Here is a 14108-nt window from a genome sequence, read left to right as displayed (position 1 = left end):
AATGTGACAGTAAATGTAAAACAATTTTTTTAGGCATGAGCTATATTTTTTTCAGCAGACACTTTGCATAGTTAGTGTTACTTTGCACCCATCTCTAGGGTAAGCATTGCCATTGGAGTATATCTGAGGATGACTAGTTGGTTTAAACAAATGAGACATGTAGATTCCAGAGACATTTTCAAAGCCTTATTGGGCATGGTGTGTGTGACTCCCAAACGCTTTGACAGTGAGTTAGTAATACTGTGGCTAAATACAGAGCACATTTAGTCTACTGAGTTGTATATTTATTAATGTAAGTAGATTGTGGGAAAAAAATACCAATATCCTCTTAATCCTGGAACTGTGGAGGTTCTGGCATTCTGATACTTACGGAAATGCGACCGAGACACTTTGACCCACTTTCCTCTCAGCTGAGTCGACTGCAGCTGTTAAACATACCAAAGTAAGACCTCTAAACCACTGCGTCCACACACAGCTGCACTGATCCGGCCAATAACCATTTCATATTTCAAAATATCACGCACATGGACCTTTTTATGTTGCACTTTTGTTGTGTAGGGACAGTATCACTCCTTTGGCCTTGTTAGCAAGTTAAAAGTATGGGGGACAAGGAGAGAGACTGTAAAAATGTGCGGCAATTATTTAAAATATAAATAAATCACTTTACAAACTGACAATAAAATGCATGTATACAATATAAACATTTTATTTAAACATTTAAATTGTGCAATTGTACTTGTTCAATAATTAAATTAAAAAAATATATATATTAAAATAAAAATTAAGTGTCCTTGTTAGGCTACATGTTACATGAATTACTGTAGTGATAAATTATGCATAATTACACGCAACTAACCCTAAACCAAACCATAACACTAACTATAAGAAGGCCCGGTTCCACAGACATGGCTTAGATTAAGCCAGGATTAAACCTTAGTTCAATTTAAGTAGCTTTTATAAACGTGTCTTAGAAAAAAGATGTGAAAAAAGACTTGAGACAAAACAATGGCACTGACATATTTTAAGAAATCTCAGTGCAAGTTGCTTTCAGTTAAAACAGCTCAAACATGCATTTTGTACGAGACTTAATGTCTTGTCTGTGAAACCGGCGGGAAGTTAATTAATATTACTCAGTTTTTCAATGTGTTATTACACTGTAACAAGGACACCTTAAAATAAAGCCTGTTTTTTGTTCATTTATTAAAAATCTATTTAATGTTAATTATGTTGCATGTTAACTTTTACAATTATACAATTATTTAGTAAACATAAATTGCAAAAATGTGAAAATGTAAATGAATCATTTGAAAATAAAAATATAAATAAAGCCCTTTGCAAAATGAAGTAAAAATTTTAATTAAATTAATTATAAATACATAAATAATTAAATAGTTACAAATTAATTAGCCATTTATTACATTAACTTTTTTTTAATTTGCCATTTGCTTTATGATATTTACATTTATTCATTTTATTTATTTACGGAGGACTCATTTATTAAACAATTACTTTTTGTGTTTTCCATATGGCTTCTCGACTTTTTCAGAATGTGCTCAGTGTGTCAATGAACAAAATATTTATATGTAATGCTTTGGAGCAATGAACCTCCATAAGAGATTAGTTTTACATTTAGAAATTTGAAAAGCTGCTATGACAGAATTTGATCCATGATTTCCAGCTGAAAGCCCTTTGTGTTTGTTAATGCTGTGGCTCTAAACAGTGGTGTCGAGCCTGGACCTCCTCTATTGTTAGCTACACGCTGCTAAGTGTAGAACGGCTGGCTCAGCAGCTGTTGAGAATAATAGAAGGTCGAGTGAGCAGGATTTGCGTCCAAGGCTGGAACAAGAGCCTTTGTGTTGCGGACATGAAAGCCTGTGTTATTCAGAACGACTGGCTTTAACCTCACCTATCCGACAGGATTTTAGTTCAACTTGAACTTGGCAAGTACACGTCAAATCTCTCGGACTATCCACCTTTTTCCTAACAGGGCACTTTCGATTTCACCAAAGACTTTAGAATCCACACAAAAGGACTGAAAGAAATCATTTCAAATCATAAGGTTGCACTACAAATAATCCGTATCCGTCTCAGCTTGGCTGAATTTTCAGACGTCAGAAGAACAACGTTACGCTTGGCATTTTAATGTGGCATGGTATAACAAACTCTTTTCAGTTGCTTAATTCTTGTCATCCTGATTATTTTCTTGTTTCCCTTTGTATTCTGCTGTATGAAAAAGGACAGCATTTACTGAAAATCGTCATGAAAGTGTACTCTCTTTAAGTGAACTTAAGTGGTCTTTTATTTCATTAATAGCCTATTATATTATCTGCTAGTACAGTTTTTTTAAATCTAAGTTTAGGACTTGAAGTACACTAAAAGTGCACACTCAATACAATTAAGCACACTTCTTTTTTCACAGTTAAATTATTAACTGGATTTTTTTACATTTTTGGAAGAAATTTTGAGTGGTAATTTAGTAAGCACTATTAATAAATTATTCCAGTCCAAGTGTATTAAATTATAAAAACCAAAAATATTCTCTGAGACAGTACAACGTATATGGTCCTCAAAATGCATTTATTGCAAACACGCTTTAACTTCAGTCATCCACATACAAAACGTAAAAATCACAGCTTAAAAAAATACTCAAAGCACACACACACACACAAAAAAAGCATCTGCTGTTCACTCGTTCACCTCTTCCTCGTCATCCTCAAATGCTTCCTCGCCATCATTGGCTGTAGCCTCCTGGTACTGCTGATACTCCGACACAAGGTCGTTCATATTGCTCTCGGCCTCGGTGAACTCCATCTCATCCATTCCCTCTCCGGTGAACCAGTGCAGGAAGGCCTTGCGTTTAAACATGGCCGAAAACTGCTCGGAAATGCGCTTGAAGAGCTCCTGGATGGCCGTGCTGTTGCCGATAAAAGTGGAGGCCATCTTAAGTCCTCTGGGTGGTATGTCACACACCGCGACTTTAACGTTGTTGGGGATCCACTCTACGAAATAGCTGCTGTTCTTGTTCTGAATGGCCAACATCTGCTCGTCGACTTCCTTCATGGACATTGGCCCGCGGAAAACGGTAGCCACCGTGAGGTATCGCCCGCGCCGCGGGTCGCAGGCGGCCATCATGTTCTTGGCGTCGAACATCTGCTGTGTGAGTTCAGGCACCGTGAGCGCGCGATACTGCTGACTTCCTCGCGCGGTCAATGGCGCGAATCCGGGCATGAAGAAGTGAAGGCGAGGGAACGGCACCATGTTGACCGCTAGCTTGCGCAGGTCTGCGTTCAGTTGGCCGGGGAAGCGTAACGAAGTGGTGACTCCACTCATGGTGGCAGACACTAAGTGATTGAGATCCCCGTACGTGGGAGTGGTGAGTTTTAGCGTGCGGAAGCAGATATCGTACAGCGCCTCGTTGTCGATACAGTACGTTTCGTCTGTGTTTTCCACCAGCTGATGCACCGAGAGCGTGGCGTTGTACGGCTCCACCACCGTATCGGACACTTTGGGTGAAGGCATGACGCTGAAGGTGTTCATGATGCGGTCGGGATACTCCTCTCGGATCTTACTGATCAGAAGCGTCCCCATTCCGGATCCGGTTCCTCCACCGAGGGAGTGTGTGAGCTGGAAGCCTTGCAGGCAGTCGCAATGCTCACACTCCTTTCTGACCACATCCAGGACTGAGTCCACGAGCTCGGCTCCTTCCGTGTAGTGGCCCTTGGCCCAGTTGTTTCCGGCACCTGTCTGTCCTGCAAAAGCAATACAATAAGGGAAGATTGGTTGATAACACTTTATTTCGATAGTCCACTTTAGACTTTCTACTAACTGTAAGTAACTTTGTAACTACATGTCAACTGTCAATAGAGTATTAGTAGACTGCATGCTTAATATCTGATAACACTTTATTTTGTTGCTCCCCAACAGATATTCTACTGACTATAAGTAACTTGGCAACTACAAGTCAACTTATTCTACTAACCGAACCCTAATACTCTAATGAGAGTTAGTTGACATGTAGTTGCAAAGTTACTTATAGTTAGTAGAATGTCTAAAGTGGACTATTGAAATAAAGTGGAACCAATTGGTTTGCAATGAAAACGAAATACAATATTTTTAGCCGCTGACTACAGCGAACCATGTGGAGCATTCATCATAGCCTATGTGCTGTTTATGTTCATTCTTGGGATGCATTCCAGCTGCATTGATGTATTTTTATTAGTGAACGTCATTTATTTCCTCATGTCAAAATAAAATTTGTCCACACTTGTCTTGAGAAGTGATATTGATGAGAGAACGTACTCGGTTACTAACGTAACCTCGGTTCTCTCTAGAAGAGGGAACGAGTACTGCGTTTTTGTAAAAACGCTACGGGAAAAGTCTCTTTTCACGAAATACTGAAGCAAAAAATTATCCTTAATTTTCATAAATGTAAAACGCGTTGCGGCAGTGCTTAGCTATGGCGAGACGGCTTGCTTGCTCATTGGCTGCTCTGCAGCAACTGCATAAGCCTATCGAGCGAGGCCTGAGGTGACGTCAGGCCAATGAGGACGCTTCGCGCCCTCCTAGCCATTTCCCGCCGAGACGGGTGTGGCTAACCTCTATATAAGGAGCTCGAGAAGGCTTATTCACTTGATTTTCATCGCCGAAGCGAACCAGAGTGAACCGTACGCACGGCAGAGAACGCAGTACTCGTTCCCTCTTCTAGAGAGAACCGAGGTTACGTTAGTAACCGAGTACGTTCTCTTACGAGAGTCCTCTCGTACTGCGTTTTTGTAAAAACGCTACGGGAACCCCTTGTAAAACGCCGTGCGTGCTGGGATAAAGACACTGGTCACTGGAAGCTAACCAGGTGTACAGTGCATAATCACCAGATAGACTCAAAGAGCCTGGGATTAAGGGAGGGGAACCTTAATTCCCTATATTGTAACGTCCGCAGACGTAAAACATGACCTCACAGAGAGAGTCTAGAGACAAGAGGGGATTCCTCTGTCCTTATATGGTTGCGTCAGCAGACGCGAATATGACATCACATAGACAGGGTGGGGGAAACCTGAACTAAATGTGGGAAATGTGGGTCTTACACAGTTCTGCCCATAAGACAGTCGGCAGCGCGTTGCGCATGCGATTTCAGTGTTCTAGTTAGACAGCTGAATCGGCTATACCGATAGTAGCTTAGCCTGTAAGGCGGGAACCTCTAGGTTGTAAAACCTGATAAATGTAGACGGCGAGGCCCAGCCCGCCGCCGTACATATATCCTGTAAGGAAATCCCGCTGGACCAAGCCCACGAGGAGGCAACGCCCCTCGTGGAGTGCGCTCTAACTCCCAACGGGCACTGGAGGCCCTTGGTAGTATAAGCCAGCGCTATGGCGTCAACTATCCATCTGGATAGGCTCTGTTTCGACACAGCCATTCCCTTGGAACGTCCACTGAACGAGACAAAGAGCTGCTCAGTCTGTCTGAAGACAGCCGAGCGGGACACGTAAGCTCTTAGAGCCCGAATGGGGCAAAGAAAACTTGAGTCCCCTTCCTCACTTGATCCCGGCAGGGCAGACAGGGAGATAACCTGAGCCCGAAACGGTGTGTTGAGGGACTTTGGCACATAGCCATGCTTAGGTTTGAGTATGACTTTAGAGTCGTTAGGTCCAAACTCCAAGCACGCTGGGCTCACAGAGAGCGCGTGCAGGTCGCCTATGCGCTTCACCGAAGCGAGAGCCATCAAGAACACTGTTTTGAAAGACAAATGTTTGAGGCTAATAGATTGGATAGGCTCGAAAGGGGCACCTTTCATGGCCGCCAAAACCGTAGAAAGGTCCCACATAGGAACTGAAGGAGGTCTGGGTGGATTCAGTCTCCTAGCTCCCCTGAGGAAGCGGATGACTAAATCATTCCTTCCCAGTGACTGGCCCAGCGTTGAACCGGAGAACGCTGAAATAGCCGCCACATACACTTTGAGCGTGGAAGGGGATCTGCCCTTATCCAACAGCTCCTGTAGGAAGGAGAGAACCTCCGTCACCTCACAATCGAGAGGTGATAGGCTCCGAGCTGTACACCAGCCGGAGAAAACCGACCACTTCGAGGCATAAAGCCGCCGAGTTGACGGCGCCCTGGCCTGAGTGATGGTGTTTATCACTCCCTCTGCGAGGTCAACGGATAACCGTTGAGCGCCCACACGTGAAGGGACCACAGCTCCGGGTGTGGGTGCCAAATCGAGCCCCTGGCCTGCGAGAGGAGATCTCTCCTCCATGGCACTGGCCATGGAGCGATGTCTGCTAGCTGCATCAGGACTGGGAACCATGCCTGGTTCTTCCAGAGCGGTGCTACAAGCAGCACTGAGCATTTCGTTTCCTTGACCCGCTCTAACACCTGTGGCAGGAGGGAGACGGGGGGAAAGGCATAAAGCGGGCAGCGCGGCCACACGTGGGACAGCGCGCTGTCGTTTCTGGAAAAGAACACGGGGCAATGAGCGTTTTCGCGGGACGCGAATAGGTCCACTTCCGCTCTGCCGAATCTTTCCCACAACAGCAGAACTGTTTGCGGGTGTAGAGACCATTCGCCCAGGGGAATGTTGTTCCTGGACAGCCTGTCTGGGCCCACATTCTGGAGCCCAGGCACATGCACTGCTCTCAGCGAGCGCAAATTGTGCTGAGCCCATATTAGGAGGCGTTTCGCCAGCCTGTATAGGGCTGTGGATCTCAGACCGCCCTGGCGATTTATATAGGACACCACGGCCGTGTTGTCCGAACGGACTACGACGTGATGGTCCTTGATTTGGGGACAAAAACGCGTCAGCGCATTGTGCACTGCCAGCATCTCCAGGCAGTTGATGTGTTGGAGCTTTTCTCGTTTCGACCATAGGCCGAAGAACGGTCTGCCCTCGAGCAGCGCTCCCCATCCCGAGGTGGATGCGTCTGTCGACACCATCCTCACTCTCGAGGAAGTCCCCAGGCTTACACCTGATCGGTACCAGTCGCCCGCCAACCAAGGTATTAGGGCTGCCACACAGCTCTGATTGACCTTGAGACGTAACCGGCCGGACACCCACGCTCCGCGCGGAACTCGCGCTTTCAGCCAGAACTGCAGAGGGCGCATGCGGAGCAAGCCCAGCTGAAGAACCGGTGATGCTGAGGCCATGAGACCTAGCATCCTCTGAAACGTCCTGAGCGGGGTAGTCGCGCCGCAGCGGAAAGATCTCGCTGCGCGCTGAATGTGCAGCACGCGCTGTGGCGACAGCCGTGCTGTCATAGACTGTGAGTCCAGAATGGTACCCAGAAACGAAATCGTTTGACTGGGGTTCAGTGAACTCTTCGTCCAATTGACTGTGATACCAAGATTCTCGAGGTGATCGAGTAAAATGGCTCTGTGCTCCACGAGCTGTGATCGTGATTGAGCTAGGATCAGCCAGTCGTCCAAATAGTTCAGCACTCGCATGCCTCTGAGTCTGAGAGGAGCGAGCGCTGCGTCCATGCACTTCGTAAATGTACGAGGTGCCAGGGACAAGCCGAACGGCAGGACTGTATACTGGTATGTCTGACCCTCGAAGGCGAATCTCAAGTATTGCCTGTGATGTGACGCTATTTGTATTTGAAAATACGCGTCCTTCAGATCTATCGACATGAACCAGTCTCCTCGGCGAACATGCGCGAGGATTTTCCTGGTCGTGAGCATTTTGAAACTGCGTTTCACTAATGCTTTGTTCAGCCGTCTTAGATCCAGTATGGGTCTGATACCACCGTCCTTTTTGGGGACTAGAAAGTATCTGCTGTATAGCCCCCCTTTGCTTTGAGCTAGGGGTACGTGCTCTATCGCCCCTTTGCTTATCAGTTTTGATATTTCGGCGCGAAGTAGGTGTGCTACTTCTAAATTCACCGAAGTTTCGACGCGCGCTGTGAAGCGGGGGGGGGGCGTCGACAAAACTGTAGCGAGAAGCCTCTCTTTATAATGCCTAGCACCCAGTCCGAAACCCCTGGGAGCGCTGCCCATGCTACTGCATGGTTGGCTAAGGGCTGGATGCGAAGCACGCTCTGTTCGTGTGACAGAGGTGCTTCGGGGTGCGATAACATAGGCGTTATGCCTGTGGCATTCGAGGCGGGGGGCGCGCTTATTACAGCGGGCAGAGCGCTCGTCCTCGACCTTACTACAGTGCTTAACTGAGTGAGGGAGGGCTGAGCGAGTTTCGCGGGACTCATGTCTGCGGGTAAATGTGGGCGGGACGCGGGCACATTCACTGCTTTGGACGCGCTGTCTGCCTGAGCAGAGCGAGCGCACACAGGTCTCGTTTTTACAGAGAGCCTGTGGTCCGTGAGACATAGTGTGTGTGGGCACTGGGAAGTGGACACTTTCACTACATTTGAAGCGCAATCGATCTGAGTCGATTTTATGTGCGCGAGCCCTAAGTGTAGGGCTGTGCTTATGTGTAGGGATGGGCACTGAGGAGTGGGCATCGACACTACGTTTATAGCACCATCGGCCGTGGCCGGGACACCAGAAAATACACTCTTTTCGGGATATATCTGGGTAGCCGTGAAAACGGCTTTTGTGTGCAGGCAAGCGGGCAACTGTGCGGGCTTGCGTCTTGCAGAAAACGCTGGGGCAGTCGCAAGTCTTGGGACTGAAACAGCGGCGCGCTTGGGTGAGAGACCGGCCGCAGCGGGACTCACACACCTGCGCTTTCCTAGGAGTGCTAGGACTTCTTCGGGGCTTCCGGCTTTACCACAATCCTCGGCCGCGGCCCGCGCTGAGCGGGGCGTCGGCTAGTAGAGCGAGAGCGGGACCTAGAGCTGTGCTGCTGTCGCTGCTGTGAAGATGTGGCCGAAGGCGGGGGCTGAGGCTGAGAACTCCGCGGAGTCTGTTTCTCACGACTCGCTGCAGAACCGGAGCGCTTCGGAAGGAAGTGCTTGAAGGCTTGAGACGCTTTCTGGGCTTCGGTAAATCTCTCCACGAACTCGGAGAGAGAAGAACCGAAAAGGCCAGCGGAAGACAGCAGGGCGTCGAGGAACGCGTTGCGCTCGGAATCAGCCATCTCCGTGAGCGTAAGCCATAGGTGTCTCTCAGCAACAGTGGCGGAAGCCATACATCGTCCCATGGCTTGTGCAGCAGACTTGGTAGCGCGGAGAGTTAGGTCCGAAGCGCTCCTTAAATCCGCGATGCAGATAGCTTCAGGTCCTATCTCATCCAACTTACGGAGGAGATCACCCTGGAATATCTGCAGCGTAGCCATGGTGTGTAGCGCTGACGCAGCCTGCCCAGCGGCGGAGAAGATTCGCGCGAGCAGCGTCGACGTCATGCGGCAGGCTTTGGAAGGCAACACCGGTTTAGTCCGCCGTCCAGCAGAGGGCGGGCAAAGGTGGGTTGCTATCGCCTGTTCCACCGGCGGAAGTGAAAGGTAGCCTCGGTCTTTTGCATTATCCAAGGAGGAAAATGCAGGCGACACAGACGAGCGCGTTCGCGCAGAGTAGGGCGCATTCCAAGCTTTCGCCACTTCTTCATGAAGCTCAGGAAGAAAGGGGGCGGGCTTAGATTCCGGAGAAGTGCGCTCACCAGGGAGGAAGCTACCATCTAGCCGGGTACGAGAGGGGAGTTCCGGTGCAGACCACTCGAGGCCGAGGCTCGCCGCGGCCAGCGCGAGTACTCGCATGAGCTCCTTCTCGATGTTGGCTCTCGTAGTGGGCTTGCGGGCAGGAGGCGCGAGGTCCTCAGAGCTCGCCCAGTCCTCGCTGCCTGAAGCTAACAGAGAGCAGGAATCCTTCTCCCCCGACGCGGCCTCGGAAACGACTTCCTCTGATGAAGCGGCGGCAGACTGCGGGCGCTGAGCATCAGGAAGAAGAACAGGAGAAGCCGGTGAAGCAGGCGGGCGAACCGGCGAGCTTGGTCGGGTTGGAGCGGGTTCCGGGACCCGCTGCGAGCGGCGCTTCTTGCGGCGCGGCAGCGCGGCGGGGCATGCAGACTCTGAGAAGGAAGCCAGGCGAGTCCGCAGAGTCACCATCGGCAAAAGCTCGCAGTGAGGGCAGCCGCCGTCAGCGAGCGCGAGCGCTGCATGGTCCTCTCCCAAACAGGAAACACAGATGACGTGGCGGTCTCCCTGGGAGAGTGGGGCTCGGCACGAGCCACATGAAGGCATCTTTAAAAAGACGCAGCTCTTTTAGGGGTGAGTGTCGCGGGGCGAACACACACACACACACACAAGAACAGTAATAAAGGAAAGGATATAGCGCCGGAAAGCGCAGCAGGTACGGCTGTAGAAGGCGGCGTTGCCAGCAGCTTCAAGTGGCTCGTCCCGCTGAAGTGCTTGCCTCAAACGACGCTTGCTTCCTCGTGATCCAGCGATGTGAGAGCTTCGCTGAAGAGATGAAAAATCAAGTGAATAAGCCTTCTCGAGCTCCTTATATAGAGGTTAGCCACACCCGTCTCGGCGGGAAATGGCTAGGAGGGCGCGAAGCGTCCTCATTGGCCTGACGTCACCTCAGGCCTCGCTCGATAGGCTTATGCAGTTGCTGCAGAGCAGCCAATGAGCGAGCAAGCCGTCTCGCCATAGCTAAGCACTGCCGCAACGCGTTTTACATTTATGAAAATTAAGGATAATTTTTTGCTTCAGTATTTCGTGAAAAGAGACTTTTCCCGTAGCGTTTTTACAAAAACGCAGTACGAGAGGACTCTCGTAAGAGAACATAGTATATTGTGCCTCTTTTGTATACACTGTGACCACCTGCCATATATGTAGACATTACATTTATAGTTCCTCGTAATCTATGTAGGCTATGAATTTCATAACAAAAGTAAATATTTTTGAAGAAAGTAAAATATAACATTAGATTTGTTTAGATTTTCACTGTCATAACTGAAAATCATTAGCTTCAAGTGCAATTTTAAAGTTACCCACAGTTTCATTTCTCAACAATACATATAAGGTCTGTCTGTAGTCTGTACTAATCAGTAAATTGTTTCTGACATTTATGCAAAAGAAATGCAAACATTTATATAAAGTTTTATAGGAAAGGAACATAAATGTATCACTATACTACATAATTCCCCATACTTCCATTTGAGTTATTTTGTAGTTAAAATGTTTAACTATTATAAAAAATAGTAACAATAAAGAATGTGTAAATGTATCCAAACATTTCACTGGTAGTGTATGTCACAGAAATTCACAAAATAACCTTTTTCCACTTTAAAGGCACAATGAAGTGCCTTGAAACGCTCATCATTATTCTGTTCTGACGCAATTTCTACTGAAACAGGAAGACAGGGCGGGACATATCAATCAGCTCCTCCCCCTTTTAAAATAGCCAATAGCGTTTAGTTTATATCGCAGCTCGACCAGAACCGTTGAGCTCAGAAAAGCCACAATTTCCTCCTAATCTCTAACCATTTATCCTCCTTATCTCCTCCATATCGCTTTAAAATAAACATTCTGTGCAGAATTCAAATGTATCCGATATGTTTTCTGGTCTGTGGCGACTCGATCACATGATCCTCTCTGTGTATCGTGTCTCTGGACCGGAGCTTCGGCGGTTCGCGTGACACTAAAGTGAAACAGACTTCATTCGCCCCAATGGTAAGCATTTTATACTGTCTGAATTGTTCCCTATCCCCTATACAGTGCACTATGTGCCATTCACCATGTAGAAAAAAGTAAATGTGTGAACAAGTGACCGATTTCAGCCGCAGCTTCGGTGTCTAATTATAATGTAGGGGGCTTCAGATTCTAGAGAGCATTTGATTGGACAGAAAATCTGATGAGAAGCTGAAGTGCAGAGTGATGTCATCAAAATCATTGATCCATATTGGCGGAGGTTTTAAGTATATTCATACTTGAAGCCAAAAAACTTTTATTTTGATTTCATGGGAACTTTAAATAACCTTTTGTGGAATGGAAAGTTTCCACGGATGTTAAAGGTTTCTTCATGGAACCATTGGTGCCAATAAAGAAACTTAATTTTTGTGCAATATTGTAACTAATTTTTTTTTTTAAGAATAAGAGCACATGTTCTAAGAACATATAAAAACAAATGTTACAATTATGTGTTCTTTGTGGCCTACATTCTTTGGCTTGAAGCTAACAGACCTACAAATAAAAAAAGAGAGTTTGGCATGTTGACACGGTACCAAAGATGAAGTTGTCTGGTCGAAAAAGCTGTCCAAATGCCCCAGAACGAACACTGTCCATAGTTCCAGGCTCCAGGTCCACCAGCACGGATCTGGGAACATACTTGTGAGCTAAACACGCACACACACGCACACACACACACACATGGCTATAAATATTTTTTGCTGTAAAAGATATGCTGTGAAACTTTATCACTAAAACAGATGATAAATGAATTAAATGATTATAAATTAACTGATAAAACAATGCACATTTTATACATTAATTCATATTTGTTTTTATTAATTTATGTAAATCCTTTAATAAAACATGATGCTAGTGCAGTCAGATCTGCCCAGGAAATTCCTCTGAGCTGACTACACTGCTCAAAGTTTAAGGTCATTGTGAGTTTGTGAGGGGGAGCAACAAGAGCACTGATACATACTCGCACACTGATGCACATACTTACAGGACGCTTCGTTGTAGTACACATTAATTCTGTCAAGCTGCAGCCCTGAATCACCCACATAGTTGCCGGCTGGGTCAATGCCATGCTCGTCGCTGATGACTTCCCAGAACTAGATGTGACACAGTTGTTTTGTGTTAGTTCGGATGTGATTTCAGATAGATTTCAAAGCACGAGATTCTTTGAGTGTTGAGATTCTTTGCATACTCGCGCACAGTAGGACACATCTTGCCACACCCAGGGCAACCGATGTGCCCTTAAAATATAACGGGTTGTTGCCTACCATGCCTCAAGCATTGATCACATTTAAGTAGGCCTACAGTAAATATGATAAAACCACACATTGACAAACTGTAATCAACTGTAGAGAGAGAGAGTCAAACTGTAGATTCAAGATGCGATTCATTTGAACGGGTATTAAACAGTTTAGTTTGGTAGCGTTTTTAGTACACTAGAGTAAAAAATACCTAGAAAAAGAAATTCACGAATCACAGATCTTAAAGGGACAGTTCACCTCAAAAAATACAAATTTTGTCATACTTTACTCACCCTCAAGTTGTTCCAAACCTGTATGAGTTTCTTTCTTCTGTATGACACAAAATAACATATTTTAAAGAATTTTGGTAACTAGACAGTTGACAGCACCCATTGACTTCCATAGTAGAAAAAAATGAAAAGTACTATGGAAGTCAATGGGGCACATACATTTTAATTTGTGGGTGAACTATCCCTTTAGGAGTCGGGAATCCTATTTTAATCACTGAAAATTACCGTTCAGGAATCGAATCACACTGGTCGTGCAGTACGTTTTGATTCACTGAAAAGAATCGGATCATAACAGTCATTTGTTTAAGAATCGAACTACACTGTTTGCACTGCAGCTGTTTTGCATTCAATATGTCTGTAATCAGTAGCGATGCTGCGCTGTAAAAGTCTATTAGAGAACTGTCTGTCATGACTGAAAGTCATCAGCTTCAGGTACTTTTTTTAAGTTTCCCAAAAACGTTTTTCCCTAAAAAACAACAACTAAGTTTCAGTTTCCATATGTCTGTATTAATCAGTAAATTGTTTTTGAAAGTGCAAAATATAGTTTAAAACCGACACAGTGTGATAGGAAAATAAAATACATTTGACTAACCTTTGTTCCAATCTGATTGCCGCACTGTCCGGCTTGAATGTGAACGATTTCCCTCATTGTTGTAGTTGTGTGAAGATGCTCCTCAGAATCTGAGCTCTGCTCTACTGCACTGGAGGGTGACTGTGAGTTCACTGAGACACACGAGCTTCAGCTTCCACACGATTGGTCGGAATTTGAATGACACATCAGCTGCACAATCACACAAGTGTGCTGTCATTGCTCTCTTCTAGTCACAGATTCTGCAATACGTTGCAAAATAATATATCAGGCTACAATACATCAGTATGTTCAGAGTAACTTGAATTTAAAAAAAAAAGTATAGACATTTATACTTATGTACTTGTCTTTTCCGAGCAGTCTCTTTACAACAACAGCTTATTTATCACAAGTCTACCTGAATCATGATAATAATCTGCTG

At 46.0% G+C, this 14108-nt stretch overlaps 1 protein-coding gene across 1 annotated transcript; it reads right to left on the bottom strand.

The window, feature by feature from the left end:
• Nucleotides 1-2560: 2560 nt before the first annotated feature.
• Nucleotides 2561-13833, bottom strand: tubb6 (tubulin, beta 6 class V). Its single transcript, XM_084398202.1, has 4 exons — nt 13691-13833; nt 12556-12664; nt 12107-12217; nt 2561-3749 (listed from the first exon to the last, which is right to left on the bottom strand). Exons 1-4 carry the CDS (start codon nt 13745-13747, stop codon nt 2686-2688), a joined length of 1341 nt encoding a protein of 446 aa, XP_084254328.1. The 5' UTR covers nt 13748-13833; the 3' UTR covers nt 2561-2685.
• Nucleotides 13834-14108: the final 275 nt, after the last annotated feature.

This window comes from Rutilus rutilus (assembly GCF_951802725.1).
Source record: "Rutilus rutilus genome assembly, chromosome: 24".
NCBI classification, from domain to species: domain Eukaryota; kingdom Metazoa; phylum Chordata; class Actinopteri; order Cypriniformes; family Leuciscidae; genus Rutilus; species Rutilus rutilus.
The sequence above is the reverse complement of the archived record's forward strand: the minus strand, read 5'-3'. Positions and strand labels throughout refer to the sequence as shown.

Bases quoted from the DNA above. Each gene is read 5' to 3' on its own strand.
- tubb6 (XM_084398202.1), bottom strand. From the start codon at position 13,747: ATGAGGGAAATCGTTCACATTCAAGCCGGACAGTGCGGCAATCAGATT. The intron at 12,218-12,555 runs GTAAGTATGTGC...GTGCGTGTTTAG, and splicing joins GTACTACAACGAAGCGTCCT to CTCACAAGTATGTTCCCAGA. The intron at 3,750-12,106 runs GTACCGTGTCAA...TTGCTTTTGCAG, and splicing joins ACCAGACAACTTCATCTTTG to GACAGACAGGTGCCGGAAAC.